We start from the raw sequence: 18,152 nt of genomic DNA, 5'->3' as shown, positions 1-18,152 counted from the left end.
AGAAGATGTGGTATAGGGGCCCCTGGGTGGCTCAGTCGGTTAAGCGTCTGCTTTTGGCTCAGGTCATGATCCAGGGTCCTGGGATAGAGCCCGCCATTGGACTCCTTGCTCTGTGAGGAGCCTGCTTCTCCCTTTCGCTTTGCCCACCACTCCCCCTACTTGTTTTCATTCTCTCCCTTTCTGTCAAATAAAGAAGAAGGAGGAGGAGGAGGAGAAGTTGTATGTACACAACAGAATATGACTCAACCATAAAAAAGAATGAAGTTTTGCCATTTGCAATAAAATGGATAGATCTACAGAGTATAATGCTAAGTGAAATGCCTGAGTCAGAGAAAAACAAATACCATAAGCTTTCACTCATATGTGGAATTTCACTCAAACGAAGGAAACAAAAAAGAGACAAACAAAAAAAGAGTCTCTTAACTACAGAGGACAAACTGATGGTTACCAGAGGGATGGGGGATGGGTGAAGTAGGTGAAGGGGATTAAGAGACACTGATCCTGATGAGCACTGAGCAATGCATAGAATCGTGAATTACTGTAATGTACACCTGAAATTCATATAACGCTGTATGCTAATTATACGGGAATTAAAATGTTTTAAAAATGAAATTACTTAATTTTACTGAATTAAACAGAACAGACATGAGTCTGGACATGATGACCAACAATGAAGCCATCAACTTGTATGTGGCAATTAGAGGCATAAACTAGATCTGATGACCAATTTGGTCTTGGTTTTTAAGGGATAAATTAGTTTTATGGGATAAAAAATGCAGGAGGAAATGGTTGGGAAATTATTTAATTGACAGGAAAAGGAAGGAATTAAGCAGCTTTTTTAAAAAAATGAATGTTAAAAGACCAAAATTCTCTATATTATCATTAGCAGGCGGGAAAGCAATGGAAAAGAAATGGAAGCTCATAAAAATCAAACTGTTTTCCTAAAGTATAAGTCAGCACAGTCAGGAATATATAAAGAACAAAAGAATCAGAAAAGTGACAAGTGACAAAGAAAGCCAAACCCAGAACTTTTTACAAAGAGGAAAGAGACCTATATGGTACATGAAGAAAAGGCTTTTTGTCACAACACTGGGTCAGTCTACCAAAGAAGGTTGTAGAAGCTAAGATCTTGGAGATGCAAAAAAAAGAAAAAAAAGAAGTCACAGCTACTTTTCTGTTCCTGAAAGCTTTCAACACTTGCTTGCCTCATGCTTGCAAAGGCTTGGACCAAAATCTCCCAAATTCCCTTATAGTTTTCAACCTGTCTGCAGCCCAGCAATCTTCTGCAATTTTATGCCCAGACCCACACGCGCCTCTTACAGAAAATTAACACAAAATCCTTACATCTGCAAGGTGGTTTTTGTTTATCAAGATGTTTTCACAAGGAACAGGTTACCATGAAATGATGCTGGGATTTGGAGTCAAACTTAGGCTCAAGTCCTGAATCTGCATTTTTTAAAAGATTTTATTTATTTTTTGACAGGGAGAGTGAGAGAGCACAAGCAGGGGGAGGGGCAGACGGAGAGGGTGAGGGAGAACCAGGCTCCTCCGATGCAAGGCTCAATCCCAGGACCCTAGGATCATGACCTGAGCTGAAGGCAGACGCTTAACTGACTGAGCCACCCAGGCTTTGCATTTTTGTCAACTCAGGAACCGTGTAGAAATCACTTCCTTATATGTGAAAGAGGAAGAATAGTAACACCAACGTAACAGGGTTGTCATAAGGAAAAATTAGGATGAGATGTGAAAAGGTTTCTGAAAATTCTAAAATATTAATGCATATGTAAATTGTTCCGTTATTGCTGTCTTCTTCTACAATATATTGATGTAGACAGAGGTCCCTTTCCCATTTGTAGACTATCATGTATGTTTGTAATTACCCGTAAGTGGTTTGACCAAGACTGGAACCTAGCACCTTTGACGCAGAAAATCAGTTATCTTTCCTGAGCCACGTCACTTGTCCAGCAGAAATCGGTTTTAGCCTTCTGCTCTTCAGACGGCAGTCACACAGACAACGCCTACCCAGCCCCCCAGTCTCTGTGTTCTGTGTAATAAGTAGTAAGGTTGTTTATCTTGTGGTAGATCTTTTCCACTTCTAACTTTGGTTCAATATGTTCTTCCAACTCAACGTCTCTTTGTGGGTGAAAGGTATTTTAAAATCTTTGAGACTTTTGCATGCCTGTATGCACAGTGTATTTCTGTGTTTACCAGATAAGGGAAATTTAGGTGTATGGGATAAATGCACGTAATCCTGACAGAAGGAGTTCTGGTTGATAGCCAGAAACTCCCCTTTCGGTCCACATTAGCTTTGATACCAGTGCTAGGATCTCGTTGATCTAGATGCTTGGCATTAGGCAATGAGGATGGAGATAAACCCACTCCTAGGTAATGTAGGTCAATTGAAAACCCACAGCTCATTGAAAGGACCAAAAACAAGAGGAAAAGAAAAGAAATCTAGAAAAACACAGTCCAGCTATTTATGTTCCTTCCAGATAACCTCACACTTAAAATAATAGAAAAATAATAGAAACGTAGGTAATAAGTACTAGATGCAGCTGTAACAGACTGATATTAATGAAGCAAAATAGGGGTACTGTTAGAATTATCAATGTAGACTGCAAGGCAGAAAGATTAAATAGGACAAAAAGGGATGGGTTCCTCCGTGGCTCAGTGGGTTAAGCCTCTGCCTTCCACTCAGGTCATGATCTCAGGGTCCTGGGGTTGAGACCTGTTTCGGGCTCTCTGCTCAGTGGGGAGCCTGCTTCCTCCACCCCCATGCCTGCCTCTCTGCCTACTTGTGATTTTTCTCTCTGTCAAATAAATACATAAAATCGTATCACTCTATATAAGATAGACTCACCAAGAAGGTATAATAGCATTGAGCTTCCATGCACCAAACAAGGCAGTATTGCAGTGATATAAAGTTTAGTTATCAGAGAGTATATGAATTTGATAAAAACACTGTCGTCATAGAAGATTTGAACACTCGTTCCTCAGAATTTGCATTCAAGTGAGGGAATTTTATTTTAACAAAAGAAGAAAACACTTTTTTTTTTCCAGAAAATTTGTTCACATTTTGGCCAACAAAGAAAATCTCAATAAATTCCCCAAGATAAAGGTAATAAAGACCACATTTTCTGAATGCTAGAAATTAAACCCTGTGTGGTCAGCAACCTTGCCAGTTCTGTTCACTGTTCACCTGTGCACCTCAGCACGTAACACACTCTTTACCTACAACATGGTAATCCAGAGTATTGGTGCATAAGAAAGCAAGGAAAGGTGACCCACAATAGAACTTAAAATCCAGAAGAAAAATATCCTCCCCAAGGATCATCCCTTAGAAATTTCAACATGTTTAAGAATAATTCTCATGGGGGCACCTGGGTGGCTTAGTCCATTAAGTGCCTGCCTTCTGTTCAGGTCATGATCCCAGGATGCTGGGATCCAGCCCCACTTTGGCGGGCTCTCTGCTCAGCGAAGAGCCTGCTTCTCCCACTCCACATCCCCCGCCACGCTCTCTCTCACTATCTCTGTCTCTCTCAAATAAATAAATAAAATCTTAAAAAAAAAAAAAAGACAACCCACTGTGCCAATGTTATTTATTAACCCAAGAACTACTACTTTGTTTAAGAAATATACAAATGGCTTACTGTAAACTTGGCAAATTTGACTAAGTGTTTCACTGAGAAGGAAATGGAAACGGCAGGAAATATATGAGAAAAATATATGAGAAAATATATGAGAAATATATGCTACATGCCACTTTCATTTAAAAATATAATCACGGGGCGCCTGGGTGGCTCAGTCGTTAAATATCTGCCTTCAACTCAGGTCATGATCCCTCGGTCCTGGGATCGAGTCCCACATTGGGCTCCTTGCTTGGCAGGGAAGCCAGCTTCTCTCTCTCCCACTCCCCCTGCTTGTGTTCCCTCTCTCGCTGTGTCTCTCTCTGGCAAATAAATAAATAAAATCTTTAAAAGTAAATAAATAAATAAAAATGTGGGGGCGCCTGGGTGGCTCAGTGGATTAAGCCGCTGCCTTCGGCTCAGGTCATGATCTCAGTGTCCTGGGATCGAGCCCCGCATCGGGCTCTTTGCTCAGCGGGAGCCTGCTTCTCTCTCTCTCTCTGCCTGACTCTCCGCCTACTTGTGATTTCTCTCTCTGTCAAATAAATAAATAAAATCTTTAAAAAAAAAAATGTGATCAGGGCACCTGGGTGGCTCAATAAGTTGAGTGTCCGACTTTTGATTATGGCTCAGGTCATGATCTCTGGGTCACGAGACTGAGCCCCACATGGGGCTCTGCTCTGGATGAGGAACCTGCTTAAGATTTTCTCTCTCCCCCTGCTGCTCTCTCTCTCTCTCTAAAATAAATAAATAAATATTTAAGAAAAAAATCACGAGATACCGTTTTTCACCTTTCATATTGCAAAAACATTTTGAAGTGCAATCACTGTAGTGATGGAGAAGCTATAGAAAGAGGGCAACTCTTGAAGGTTATTGGTGAAACTGTAAACTGACACAGTCTTTCTGGAGGCAATATGGGGTGCCCTTTGAACTAACAAGTCCTCATTCGCAATATCTGTCATGTAGAAATTCTCACACAAGTACACAAGTGTATGTATGCAAGAGTTTTTATGGGGGCATGGTTTTTTTTTTAAGATTTTATTCATTAATTTGACAGAGAAAGAGAGAGCACAAGCAGGGAGAACTGCAGAGGGAGAAGCAGCAGGCTCCCCACTGAGCAGGGACTCCAAAGTAGGGCTCAATCTCAGAACCCTGGGATCATGACCCCAGCTGAAGGCAGACGCTTAACTGACTGAGCCACTCAGGAGCCCCAGTATGTATGTGCCCCAGTGTGCAAGTTTTAGTTGCACTACTTTACTGGCAAAAAAAAAAAAAAAAAAAAAAATTGAGAATCACCTACGGGGCGCCTGGTCAGCTCAGTTGGTTAAGCATCCAACTCTTGGTTCCAGCTCAGGTCATGATCTCCGGGCTGTGGGATTGAACCCCACCTCAGGCTCTGTGCTCAGTAGGCAGTCCGCTTCTTCCCTCTCCCTCTGCCCCTTCCCCTGATCCTACTCGTGCTCTCTCTAAATTAAACAAATTAATCTTTTAAAAATATTTAGAATCACCGAACTGTGTGTGATAGAGTATGGTGGACCTAATGCTAGAATACCATGCCCCATGGGTGAAAAATGAACCACGTTTATAATACAAAATGATGTTCACTGCTGTATGTATTAAGTGTAAAATACATATTGACTTTATATATATTCATTCTGAGGCCATTTTTGTAAGAATAAAATCTCCAAACCCCTATATAATTAACAATTTTACCTCCTTGCTGGTTTGTTTTATTTTTAAAAGATTTTATTTATTTATTTATTTGACAGAGAGAGAGAGAGATCACAACTAGGCAGAGAGGCAGGTAGGAGTGGGGGGGGTGGGGGTGGCGGGGAAGTAGGCTCCCTGCTGAGCAGAGAGCCTGATGTGGAGCTCAATCCCAGGACCCTGAGACCATGACCTGAGCCCAAGGCAGAGACTTAACCCTCTGAGCCACCCCGGCGCCCCTTCTTTATTTTTAAAAATATTTTATTTATTTGAGAGAGAGAAAAGGAGAGTGAGAGAGGAAGGGAGAAGCAGGTTCCCCACTGAGCTGGGGCTCCAACCAAGACCCTAGGATCACAACCTAAGCCAAAGGCAGACGCTTAACGGACTGAACCACCCAGACGCCCAGGTTTTTTTTCCTCGAAATAAACCTTTGATTGATTGAAGACAAAATTACAAAGTGAACTCACCTGTGGTACCACCACCCAGATCAAGAAGTAGAACCATTATCTAGGAGTCTGGAGTGCAATGAGAGAAAGGTCTAATCTAAACCCAGATGTGCAAGTCTGCATATGAAAGTAATTGAATAATTGTCAAAATTGGATCAGGATCTCCAAGGAAAAGGTCTAAGTGAAAAAGGCAGAGTGCTGAGGACTTGGGGTGCATTAAGATTGAAGGGATTGCAGGGCACCTGGGTGGTTCAGTGGGTTAAAGTCTCTGCCTTCAGCTCAGGGCATGATCCTGGGTTCCTGGGATCGATCTCTCTGCTCAGCAGAGAGCCTGCTTCCCCCCCCCCCCCCACCTCTGACTGCCTCTGTGCCTACTTGTGATCTCTGTCTGTCAAGTAAATAAATAAAATCTTTGAGAAGAAAAAAAAAGGATTGAAGGGATGGAGAGCATACAGCGGTCTGCGGAGGAGGCTGGAGAAGGATGCCAGAGGTGAGAACACAGGGGAAGTTGTCCAGCCCCTGAGGCAATGTGATCTGATCATGGCTGGCACAGATGTGCCATGCCCGCCTGCCCGGTGGGATTCCTTATAGAGAGACTTTGTAGTCTATGACCCTGTCACTCGGGCCACAACTGACTGAACCAGATATCCAAGCCCCAGGCCCTATATGAGTGATAACTGGTCAATGAGTGCCTCACCCAGTGACCTTCCTCTCTTCTTTGGATCACACCCACATACACACCAAGGGGTACAGAGTAATAAATCGTTGCAGAAACAGAAACACAGAAAGAAGGCGGTGGCAAGCGTGATTGGGAAGAAACCCTAAGGTGGAGAGAAGGGCAGCCAAAAAGTGGGCAACAGGTCACTGCACAGGGAAGCGCCGCAAAGCAGACTCTGTCAAGGGAAGAGGCAGAGAAAAGTCTGTCTCCCTGGGGGGGAACCAGCCGCAGTGCGCTGGAAACCCTCTCTTCCCTGGAAGCCTGGGCCCGTGTCATCGCCCTGCGTCTCCTCGCCCTCGACCACAACCACGGATAACCCCAGAGTGACCCCTCGGGCTGTCTGGTCAGGGGTGGAGTTCTGGCGGCCCCCGGCAAAGTGTCTGAGTCACACTCTCTCGTCACATCCTTTCGCTTCCCCAAGCGGTTCGGACGCGAAAGGCCTTTCTGATTGGCCGCCTCCAGGGGCCAGTGTCCCGAAGCGGCTGGCGGGCTGGGGGTCCGGAGCGCATAAGTACGTCCCGCTGGGGAGGGCGGTCCCAGACGTAGCGAGCTGCCGCTGCCGGGAGCCGCGGGGGGTAAGTGCTCCAGCCTTCGGGAACCGACGGGCTCCCCAGGGGCGCCCGGCCCACAGCCCCCGCCTGCCTGTGCCTCCTTTTACCCAGTTTCATCAGATATTTGCGGGCAGGGGACCCCAGGGGAGGAGAATTGCAGCGATGGGGCAGGGAGGAAGGGCAGGCTGGGCTCCCGTGGGGAATGCCAGGTCCTTCTGCCCCGTCCTCAGAATGGCCCTGCCCTCTTGTCGAAGGTCCCAGTGCTGCCGGCCTGTCCCCTGTGCCTCGCCCCATGCACCTCTGCCTCGGCCACAGCAGGTTCCCGCAGCAGCTCCCGCGATCCGGCCAAGCCCACCTGCGGCCCCGGCAGCCCTTGCGCTCCTGCCTGGCACGACCTCCTAACCCCCAGGGCCCCAAGAAGCAGGTGGTGTTTGCAGACACCAAGGGGCTGTCGCTGACATCCGTGCACATGTTTGAGGACGCTGTGGGCGGAGACTCCGAGGAGGGCTCGTGTCACCCGTCCAACTGGCCGCGCCTCGCACCACCGCCATCCCCCTGCGCCTCTGGCCTCTCCGCACCTGGGCGGGACTCGCGGTTTCCGGGGACGCCAGCAGATCCGGAGAGGGTGCCCGGAGCTGAGCGCGCGGCAAGAGGGCTCCCTGCGAGGCACCCTGCGGGCGCGCGCTCTGACTTTCCAGAAGGCCATGCAGGTGCGCACCGCCTTTGATGCCCGCGCCTGGTTCCAAGAAGCGCAGCGTTCACACCACGCGTCCTTGCAGAGACGAGACTGAGAGCTTCGGCTTACGGGTGGCGAGGCCACCTAGAGTCCCGCGCCCTGGGGACGCCATCCGGCTCTGCTCCTCTTTAGGGTGTGTTCAGCAGCTTTGCGTGGTGCGCAGCTCACAGTCCCGCTCGTCAGACTGAAACTGAACTGTCCTGAGGGCCCACCCGCTGCGCCTGTGCAAGGACTTTTTCTGCCCAGGCAGAGCTTGATTTTCTTGCCCAGGTGGTGCGTGTTTCCTCTCTCTCCAGGAGCCTCACCCAGACTGTTACTACCCGCGAATTCACACAGGGGGAGGGGGGGGATCGGCATGGAGGCAACTGCAGCCGCGCCCCTCTTCTCGGGACCCTACCCTTGAATGCCTCTCGTTCTTCTTTCTAGGGGGACAGGCTCACTTCCTGAGCGAATGAATGAGATTTCCTTCCGGAAGATGCTCGGAAGGGCACCCTTTACCCTTCGCAGGGAAGGAAGCCTTGGGAATGTGGAACAGAAGGACCGTAAATAAAGTTTCTACATGTAATTCTGTAAAAGGCCTGGCAGAGAGGGTCTCCCAGAGCTGTGTGGGTGAGTGGGAGAGGTCAGGAGGAGTTCCTGATGTCGAAGATAAAGATGCAGCACAGATACGTGCTCTTTTACCTTCCTCCCTATCCTGAAAGGGCTAATTTTCTGGTAACTCAAAATCGTCTTCCCTCTTCAATGTGTGCCAATAAATAAATCACAAATAAATAAATTTGTTAAAGCATCTTCAGGAGTTCATCTTGTATAGTCTGCCAACACCAGACCCTTTCCCCCTCTTCCAGCCAGTAAGAGTCTGGGGAAACTCTACCTTAAAATAAATGTACTTTAAAAACAAACATTTTTAACCTCTTAGAACATTCTTTGAAGTGTAATTTACCTAGACCCAGAAGCCAGACCTTGGTTCCTAGTTCCCTGTCCCTCCCCCACACACTTTCCCTCTTGTATTTATCCTCCCATAAATACAATTATCTTGTGTTAAACTGACTGAAACTGCTTATTGAACTGTTTGCTCCCCTCAGGCCCTTGGAAGCCTGGGACAGTCCCAACCATCTACATTGCTGGCCCACAGGCTGGCCACACCTGGGACACTCAAGCCATTTGGGTTCAAATCATGCAGGAGTATTCAATTTATAATATTCTGAGATCCTTGGTCTTTGGAAGAGTTTAACCTCTTTTCAGAGGTTGTTCATTCTCTCAGATTATCGTTCATTAGATGACAAATTTTCAACATAAGTGTTTTGTTTTGTTTTTTGAAATCTACATCTCCTCTGATCCTTGACTCCTTGGGCTACATTTATTGAGCAAGCAACATTTGCTTTATTTATTTATTTATTTGTCCCTTAGAGGGCTTGCCCCTGGGTCACTCGCTCTGTGGTAAGACACCAGGTGGTTAACAGGGTAAAGATGGGGTCCACCTGGCAAGTTTCCAGCTGCAGCTTCCTCATCTGATAAGGGATCCTACAGCACCTCCACTGTTTCCTCCCATCCCCCACCTGGAGCTTCTAGTCTTGACTCCTTTTTTTTTTTTTAAAGATTTTATTTATTTATTTGACAGCGAAGAGATCACAAGTAGGCAGAGGCAGGCAGAGAGAGAAAAAGGGACGGAGGCTCCCCGCTGAGCAGAAAGTCCCACCTGGGGCTCTATCCCAGGATCCTGAGATCAGGACCTGAGCAGAAGGCAGAGGCTTAACCCACTGAGCCATGCAGGCGCCCCTCTAGTCTTGACTCCTTAAGAGATGATGGCGAATAGGGTGGGCAGTCCCCACAGGGTATGCTGTTAGGATTGTGAGTCAGCGTCCGAAATTAAAGCTTGTAAGAATCAACAGAAAAAATGAGCAGTCAGCTGTAAAGTGACTTACCCCTAGAATGCGTTGTGATACCGTTCTCATGAGACTAGGGTCTTCTGCAATCTCCCTGATGAGCTTTTCAGAAAATAAAGTTGAGGTCAGGGCCCACCACTGGAGATGGGAAGTCTTGGAAGACCATGTAGGTCAGGTCTCACAGTTTAGGGGGTTGCTGAGGAATCTAGACTTAAAAGATATTATCTCCAGTGACATGCTCCTGCAACCACAGGGAGAGCTAACAGGATTGAAAAGAGATGCTGCTCCTTAGTCAGCCTTGAATTCCACATGTTTTAATGCCAGATCACAAAGTATATCATTGAATTAATATTTGATATTTTTATAAAGACTTAGTTTATAAATAGCATAACAGTGTTTGTAAATTTTGGAAAGACACACATGAATTGTATGCCGCAGTTGTAATCCTCTAATTCTTTTTTCTCTTTTATAGTGATAATCTCAGAAAAACAAAAGTGGCCCAGGACTCTTGACCTCTCAAAAGTCAGACTAAGACAAGCTGGCTTAATTTATGACGACCTTTCCTATGCAGGTAATTTTTCCATTCAGTGACCCCTTTGACTGTCTTTCCCCCACACACCCTGTATTGTCTACCAAATCTCATGCATTAGGTAGTAGTTCATTCATGACTTTATTAAATACATGCATACTTTGTCAGGTTTCTGGTAGTCATCATGTAGTTTTAAGTCATTCAACAAATATTTTCTGAGCAACCACGATGTGCCGGACATCATGTTAACTATTGGGGCTAGAAAGATGAATAAAACAAAATTCACAGTCTGGTGAAAGGAGCCATACATATAGATGATTGATAAAAATAATGCGAGAGGCATTAGGCAGTGTTAGACACACATGGAGAGGAGTAAAAAAAAAAGGAGGGGGTGAGAAAAACCACACAGAATGAATGAGCACTTAAGAAGAAATCAGAGAAAATGTCTTATTGGAGTTGACCCCCAAAGTGAGTGCCTAAAAGATGAGTAGGTGTTTGCCAAAATTACATTTCAATTAGCTTAAGTAGCCTTATTTATATATGTGATTTCCACAAGACTTGAATTGTTGTTACACTAATTGGAAACTTCCCTTTTCTCCCCCCACCCCCACCCCCCGCCCCAGGATCCCAGAAAGGCAGGGGGTGATAATGGCAGGCAGGAGTGAATTTTGGAAAATAGAGAGCTGGGCAAAGAGGAGGGGATGGCTGTATTCATCCAAGAGGACATTCTGCTCAGCCAAGTGTTTTTGGTTGTTTGGCAGGTAGAACCCCACACAAGCACAACTCCTGGGGTACATCAAATTGCCAGATTCTTTAGAGTTAAAAATCCCTTTCCTTTCCTCTTTCTTTCTTTCTTTCTTTTTTTCTAACTTTATCATCAACGTATTGATGTTGATTTGGCTTCCCAAGGAGACATTGCCATAAGGGTATGAACTGACTAACGGATTCTAGTATTCCAGTTAATTTTGCATTTTCAATTATCCACCTAATTTAATTTTTCAAAAGCCCCCTTTATCAGTGTCTCCTGCAGATATGATTACTACAAATCAGTCCCCAGAAACAGAGAATCATCTTGCTGTGAATTGACAAATTTGGGTCTGTGAATTTTCAAGTTGAGAACCACAGTGTGGATGCGGTCAGAAAACCTGTCTTCTTCAGTTTGCTCTTAACCACAACGTCTCTGCTTTGTAAGTCAGAGTGTGCTTGTATTGATCTGATCCAACACGTGTATCGGCCATATTCTGATGACTCTCAGATTTAAATCACTGGAGCTCTCCTCCCAACTTCAGACTCCTACATCAAAGAGCATCACAAATGGTGGTTCCCCCCAAATTAAATACAGAATTACAACATGATCTGGCAATCCCACTTTGGGGACTAGATCCAAAAGAATTGAAGGCAGCATCTCAGATATTTGTATATTCATGTTTGCAGCAGCATTATTCATAACAACCGACAGGTGGAAACAACTCCGATGCACATCAGGGGATGAGTGGTAAAGTAAACGTGGCGTACACTTATAGCACGACATTATTCAGCCTTCAGGAGGAAGGAAATGCTAACGCCTTACAACATGGATGAACCTGGAAGGCATTAGACTAAGTGAAATATACCAGCCCTGAAAAGACAAATATTCTATGATTTCACTAGATGAAAGAGGTATGAGTAATTAAACTCCAAAACAGAAGTAGAATGGTGGTTGCCTAGGCTAGGGAAGAGGGAATGGGTAGTTTTTGTTTAATGGGTACGAGTTTTTGTTTTTCAAGATGAAAACTTGTAAAGATTGATCACATAATAATGTGAATATACTTAACACTACTGAATGGTACACTTAGAAATGGTTAAGATGGTAAATTTTATGTATATTTTACCACAATTAAAAAAATTTTTTTTAATAAAGAACATGGCTTGGGATGCCTGGGTGGCTGTCAGTTAAGTATCTGTCTTCAGCTTGGGTCATGATCCCAGGATCCTGGTATAGAGCCCCATCTAGAGCTCCCTGCTCAGTAGGGGTGTCTGCTTCTTCTTCTCCCTCTGTCCCTACCCCTGCTTGTACTCTCTGCCAAATAAATAAATAAAATCCTTAAAAAATAAAAATAAAATTAAAAGAATACACCTTTGCTTAATTTGTCTTTTTCTCTTGGTACTTAGAAATGAACATTGGTCTTGATAGTTGTTCAATAAATAGTTGTGGTTCACCTCTTAATGTCAAAGACTTTACACATGAAGAGATATCTGTGGAAGACAGGGAAGTTATGCAGCACACTTACGGGATTATTCTACTGGGGGAAGGAGTATCTTTTAAAAGGAGGATCTTCCCAGGTTCATAGCACCATTTGCCATACATGCAGCAAAAACAATGATTACAGAGGCACATTTTGGGAAATTAGCTCAAAGTGGGGGGTTGTCAACACTGTGATCCCCTTTTTACATTTATTTATTTATTTATTTTAAAAGATTTATTTATTTATTTGAGAGAGAGTGTGTGCATGCACAGGGTTTGGTGGGGGAGTGGCAGAGGGAGAGAGAATCTCAAGCAGACTCCTGCTGATTGCAGTGCCCAGGCGGGGCTCTATCTCAAGACCCTGAGATTGTAACCTGAGCTCAGATCAAGAGCCAGACACTTGACTGAATAAGCCAACCAGGTGCCCCAAGATCCCCCTTTCTTAATGGACTATCCTTCATCAGGTTTTTAAGACTACTCCCACAGTTTTTGTATTAAAAGAGCATTTTCATTTTAGAATGTGGCAAAACCTCAACAGCAACCTAAAGACAGTCCAAATTCAGAGTGAAAAGGAATTTCACATCAAAGGTAAGCCTAGTTGTGCTATGTATAGGCAGTGGGCTATATAAACGTACTGTGTGTCTAACTTTTCAAGCATTACTTACTCATCTTATCTCTCCTGTTTGTATTTCTCTGCCTAGAAGTGGATATGACAACAATCTGCCCAGATCATTGACCTTTGCAAACAAAATTCTGGAGCCAGAGGGAACCATTCTGGCTCCCTCTTCAAAAGGAAGTTCGATTGCCTTCCTGCACTAAAGAAGTTTAGAGGATGCATCAAGGAGTGTGTGTGTGTGTGTGTGTGTGTGTGTGTGTGTGTGTGTGTTTATACCCAACAACTGAGTCTACTATTTGGCTGGGCAAAGAATCAATCAGTGTCATTTGTGTTGAGTCTCTAAAATGTGTGAAACATTTTTTAATTTCAAAATTATCGTCTGGAAAGAATGGTAATATATGGTGAGAATGGTAAGAAAATGTAAACACGGGGCACCTGGGTGGCTCAGGGGGTTAAGTCTCTGCCTTCAGCTCAGGTCATGATCTCTGGGTCCTGGAATCATGCCCCACATCCAGCTCTCTGCTCAGCGGGAAGCCTGCCTCCTGCCCCCTCTCTGCCAACCTGAGATCTCTGTATGTCAAACAAACAAATAAATAAATATTTTTAAAAAAAGAAAATGTAAACACGAATACACAAAAGCAGAGCACAAACTATTTCTAGCAGCAGGAAAGAAGACCAGATATCCAAATCCAAAAAGCATTTAAGGTGGTGTGACCACTTCAAAACTCTAGCCCATGTCCACTTTCCTTTATGGAATTTAATCTAGTTGAAGATTTCCCATGACCATGCATCATTCAATTTTGTATTGTCATTGGAACAATGGGAAAAACTGGCCACATGGGAAGGGCTCCGTGAAGATCTGTTAAATGAATAAATGATTGAGTTTAAAATATGGAGTAAGTCCCAAGCAGGTGTGGTGATGAGTAGGGATGAGTGGCCCAGTGTTCTGGAATAGAGCCATCATTCTTTTTTTTTTAAAGATTTTATTTGACACACAGAGAGAGATCATAAGTAGGCAGAGAGGCAGGCAGAGAGACAGGGAAGCAGGTTTCCTGCGAGCCGAGAGCTGGATGTGAGGCTGGATCCCAGGACCTTGAGATCAGGACCTGAGTAGAAGGCAGAAGCTTAACCCTTCGAGCCACCCAGGCGCCCCCAGAGCCGTCATTCTTATAGATTTTGAGGCCAAAGAATGTGGACCTTACCCTGAAAATTTATTATCAAGTTATTTAGCATGGAATGGCAATCTGACACTAGCATGTAGAATAAACTGGGGGTTGGGTGGGAAGGCTTGGTATTGGAGGTGAAAATGTCTTTCAAGAACAAGGGAAGGGGCGCTTGGGTGGCTCAGTGGGCTGAAGCCTCTGCCTTCGGCTCAGGTCATGATCCCAGGGTCTTGGGATCGAGCCCCGCCCCGCATCGGGCTCTCTGCTCAGCAGGGAGCCTGCTTCCTCCTCTCTCTCTGCCTGCCTCTCTGCCTACTTGTGGTCTCTCTCTGTCAAATAAATAAATTAAAAAAAAAAAAAAAAAAAGAACAAGGGGAAGGGCTGATTTTTTTCCTAAGGAGAATCCATGTGAGGGAAGATGATAAACTTGGGTTCTTGGGTTAGGCGTTTGAAGCCTGAAGTGCTGGTGAGAAATACACAGGCAAACTCCGGCAGTCACCAGCTGGACTTCAGCAAGAGATCCATTGGAAAGTTCCACAAACCCCTCGCACTCCCTGGCTTCATTAGCAAGACCAATGAGACTCGGGGATGATGAGGGTGGTTTCGAAGACGGTGGTGACGGTGGTGTCAGCGACAGCGACGTGATGGCAGCTAATGTTTCTTGAACGTGCCAGGCCTTGAGCTAGGTTCTTTACGTGCAGAACTGTATCTCACTGCGCACTCACAACTGCCCCAAGATGACAAGATAATTTAGGGACTCCAGCCTTTCTCGCTGATCCGGACTGATCCCACCCTCTCTAGAACCTACACGAGTGTACGCTGGGGGAAGTAACCAGTATTCGGGCCCGGGCACAGCTCAGAAACGTGGAGACCCCTCTTTAGGGAGCGCCCCACCTTATCACAGCGGGAATCCCCGGGACGCGCGCCACGGTGAGGGGCAGGGGCCCAGGGCCCTGGAAGCACACAGTATCAGCCTCTGCGGGGCCCGGCCTGCCCGAGGTACCGGCTCCTCGCCCGCCAGGGGGCGCCTCGGTCCGTCCTAGGCGCGCCCGACCGGGGGCCCGTGACGCGGCGCCCCGCCCCTCGGCGGGGGGGGGGGTCCCCGCCCGGCGCGCGCCCGGCGCCGGGCGAGAGATTAAACGGCGGGAGGGGTGGGGATGGGACGCGAGGGGTCACGTCAAAGCGGCGTAGACAAAGGGCGGGCGCGCGCACGTCTTTACGCACGCCTCGGCCGGCGGCGGCGGCCAAGGGCGGGAGGGATCGTCCGCGGAGGGATTGGGAGATTCGGAGCCTCACGGCCGGTGAGTATGACCGGGTTCCCGCCGGCCTGAAGGTCACAGGCCCCAGGGGAGCCGACTGCGGGGCCGGGGGGTTCGGGGCCAGGCACCCCGCGAGCGGCCTGCGGGCTGGGAACCCCCTCCCTGCGCCGCTCCGGCGTCAGGAGACACCATCGCCGCTTCCCGGGGTTTCCCGGCCTGTCGGAGCGGTCCGCCCCTCGGCCGCAGTGGAACCGTCCGCGCCCCTCCCCGGCAAGCGTTAGCCGCGCCGCGCTCGGGTCCCGCCGCGCTCCGGTTCCGCCGCGCTCCGGTCCCGCCGCAGCGGCCGGAGCCCCGCGCCCCGCACTCCCGGAGGCCGGTGCCGGGCGGCTCCTGCCACTCCCTGCTCAGTCTGGCCCCGCGCCGGACGGGCGCCCCGCGCTTCTCCCGCATTCCGGGTGCTCCGCCGCGCGTCGTCCCCGAGCGTGGAGGCGGGGAGCTTGGGACGGCCGAGGGGGCACCGGGGATCACGAGGAGGCGCTTCACCTGTAATTTCTTTCTGTCCTTCGGCTTCCCTGGGGTGTAGAGGGGCCTCGCTGCTTCTGCAGAGGAACCCATTTTTATTTCTTGAATTTAACCCCGAAACCCTTCGCCTTCCCGTCTCGATACGGCGCCCTGCAAGGCGTCCTTCCAGAGGGTCTTGTTGATGTTCTCCCTTCTGATTCATGGAGGGTTTTAACTTCGGCAGTTTCGAAGTTAGGGAAAATAGACTCCGCGGAACACATGCATCGCTCTAGAAATAAGCTCCATCCTGCACCGCTCCTGCCGGCGGGGCCACGGGTCTGCCCAGCGATAACCTCCTTGAGAGCATTTCCTTTTTGGCTCATTTTCCTTAATTTTGACTGAACCCTGCGTGCCTCTGCTCAGTTTCATCTCCTGTAGATACTGTCCCAACCCAAGGGAGATGGTGGGAAAGCGGTTATCCCTGTGCCAGAGACATAGTCATGATCATAACAGGCGTCATAAATGCCAGTCTGGTATTCTTTCCTCACTTGATAGTGGTTTGTGTTTGTTTTTCCCCTTTCTGCCAACCTTGTATTATGGAGACTTTCAGATATACAAAAAGAGATAAAATAGTAAGCCAGCATGTAGCAGCATCCAGCCTCAACGACTGATTTTCAGGTTAAGCCTGTCCCATCCATTTCCCCCTCCCCTAAGTTCTGGGATAAGTCCTTGATGTCAACAGTAGCTTGAGATTCAAAATAAAAATCGTACTGTGTAAAGTCATAACGTACTTTTCTGGGACAAAGTCTACTATTCGAATTTCTTTAAGAAATATGTAATAACATTGAAGAAGGGCGGGAAGAGAGCACCTAAAATGATCAAGGTACTGGAGGACAGGTTGAAAGAAAAAGTCTGTCAGATGTCAGTGAGAACTTCCAGGTCATCTTCCTTTTTCACTTTTGATGCACCCTCAGGGTCCTAAGGGTTCGGTGACTTGTCAGGATCAACTAGGAATAAGAGTCCAACTGAGGCTGGAAACCTTGCCCAACTCCACATTCACTCTTCTTTCTCCTAATACTGCCTTTATGTTGTTTCTTTTAGGAAAGGGAAGTGTGTGGAAGGGCTCTAACAATGAAAGGTTTGGATGGGTTAATAGGAACTTTTCCATCAATTTCTGGAATAATGAAATTAGGGGATATGTCTTAAAATATTTCTTATGTCAGATATGGGACAAATGAGAAATTCTAATTCCAGTTTTAGTAAACATGGGAAAAATGTGACCTTAGAAGGGGAATACCAGCTGAGAATAATTACGAACTTGAAAAGATGGAGATAACATTCACAGCTATTTCAGAAAGAGCAGCTAAGGGAAATGAATGATTTGGCATACACTCCTGGTTTTGCTCTTGATAGCAGAACAATAGAACCTTTCTATGAAACATCCTTTCTTGACATTAAAAGATAAAAATCCTCAGCTAGATGTAACATGGATTAGGTGTTTGCTTTCATTTCTTTTTTTTCTTTGTCTTTTTTTTGTTTTCATTTTAAACAAAACCATAGTATGTATTTCTTAGCACACTTTGTGCTGTGAAGTTTAAGAGTCTTCACCCTTAAAATTGGAGAGGATATTTTACCTCCAAGGAATACTGTGAGCAAAGGAATTTCTGTATATAGAGTTCATTGAGTTTGCTTTTAAGTTGTGTTTATATGATGTGACAAAGTGTTTGTAAATTATTTTCAAGATTTACTTTTGTTAGCTTGTGATTTAAATACAGTGGTCGTCCCATGCATTCAGCTTATGAAACTAAGTGCTGAGAGAACAGCATTGGGGTGTCTTGGTAAATCATTGCCCTACAGACATGGATGCAGGGAGAACTTTTATGATTTTGTGTGGGTTTTGTGGGGTTTTTGTTGTTTTTAGAGAGGGAGGGTGGAGAGAGGGAGGAGGAGGGGGAGGGAAAGACTCTTAAGCAGGCTCCACACAAAGTACAGAGCCTTACCGTCAGGACCCTGAGATCATGACCTGAGCCAAAAATCAAGAGTCAGCACTTAACCGACTGAGTCACCCGGGTACCCCTAGTGTGGGTTTGTGTGTGTGTTTGTGGTATCAGAAAGAGTGCTGTGGTTAGCTAGGATTCTAACCTTGTAGCTAGTTTCTGCTGAAGAATAAACCACTTCTCATATCTGTATGAA

The 18,152-nt window shown here is 46.3% G+C and overlaps 1 protein-coding gene and 1 long non-coding RNA gene across 4 annotated transcripts in view; both read left to right on the top strand.

Annotated features, from left to right (window-relative positions):
- The first annotated feature begins 6,914 nt into the window (after window positions 1-6,914).
- LOC116581975 lies at window positions 6,915-8,573 on the top strand. Of its 2 annotated transcripts, XR_004282329.1 has the most exons (3): window positions 6,915-7,072; window positions 7,303-8,374; window positions 8,407-8,573. It is a non-coding gene; the product is annotated as an uncharacterized LOC116581975 (long non-coding RNA). The 2 variants fall into 2 exon arrangements; XR_004282328.1 differs by having other exon boundaries at window positions 6,915-8,374.
- Window positions 8,574-15,341: 6,768 nt separating this feature from the next.
- GPAT4 (glycerol-3-phosphate acyltransferase 4) overlaps window positions 15,342-18,152 on the top strand; it is a 36,754-nt gene continuing 33,943 nt past the window's right edge. The window contains exon 1 of one of the 2 annotated variants that reach the window (XM_032328885.1): window positions 15,342-15,500. In XM_032328885.1, coding sequence (XP_032184776.1) covers window positions 15,357-15,500 — 144 coding nt within the window. In that variant the 5' untranslated portion in view covers window positions 15,342-15,356. The remainder of the gene's footprint in view (window positions 15,501-18,152) is intronic. The other variant, XM_032328884.1, reaches the window with a different exon arrangement.

Source organism: Mustela erminea, chromosome 21, assembly GCF_009829155.1.
Source record: "Mustela erminea isolate mMusErm1 chromosome 21, mMusErm1.Pri, whole genome shotgun sequence".
NCBI lineage: Eukaryota > Metazoa > Chordata > Mammalia > Carnivora > Mustelidae > Mustela > Mustela erminea.
Note: the sequence above shows the minus strand (reverse complement) of the source record. Positions and strands in the feature narration are given on the sequence as shown.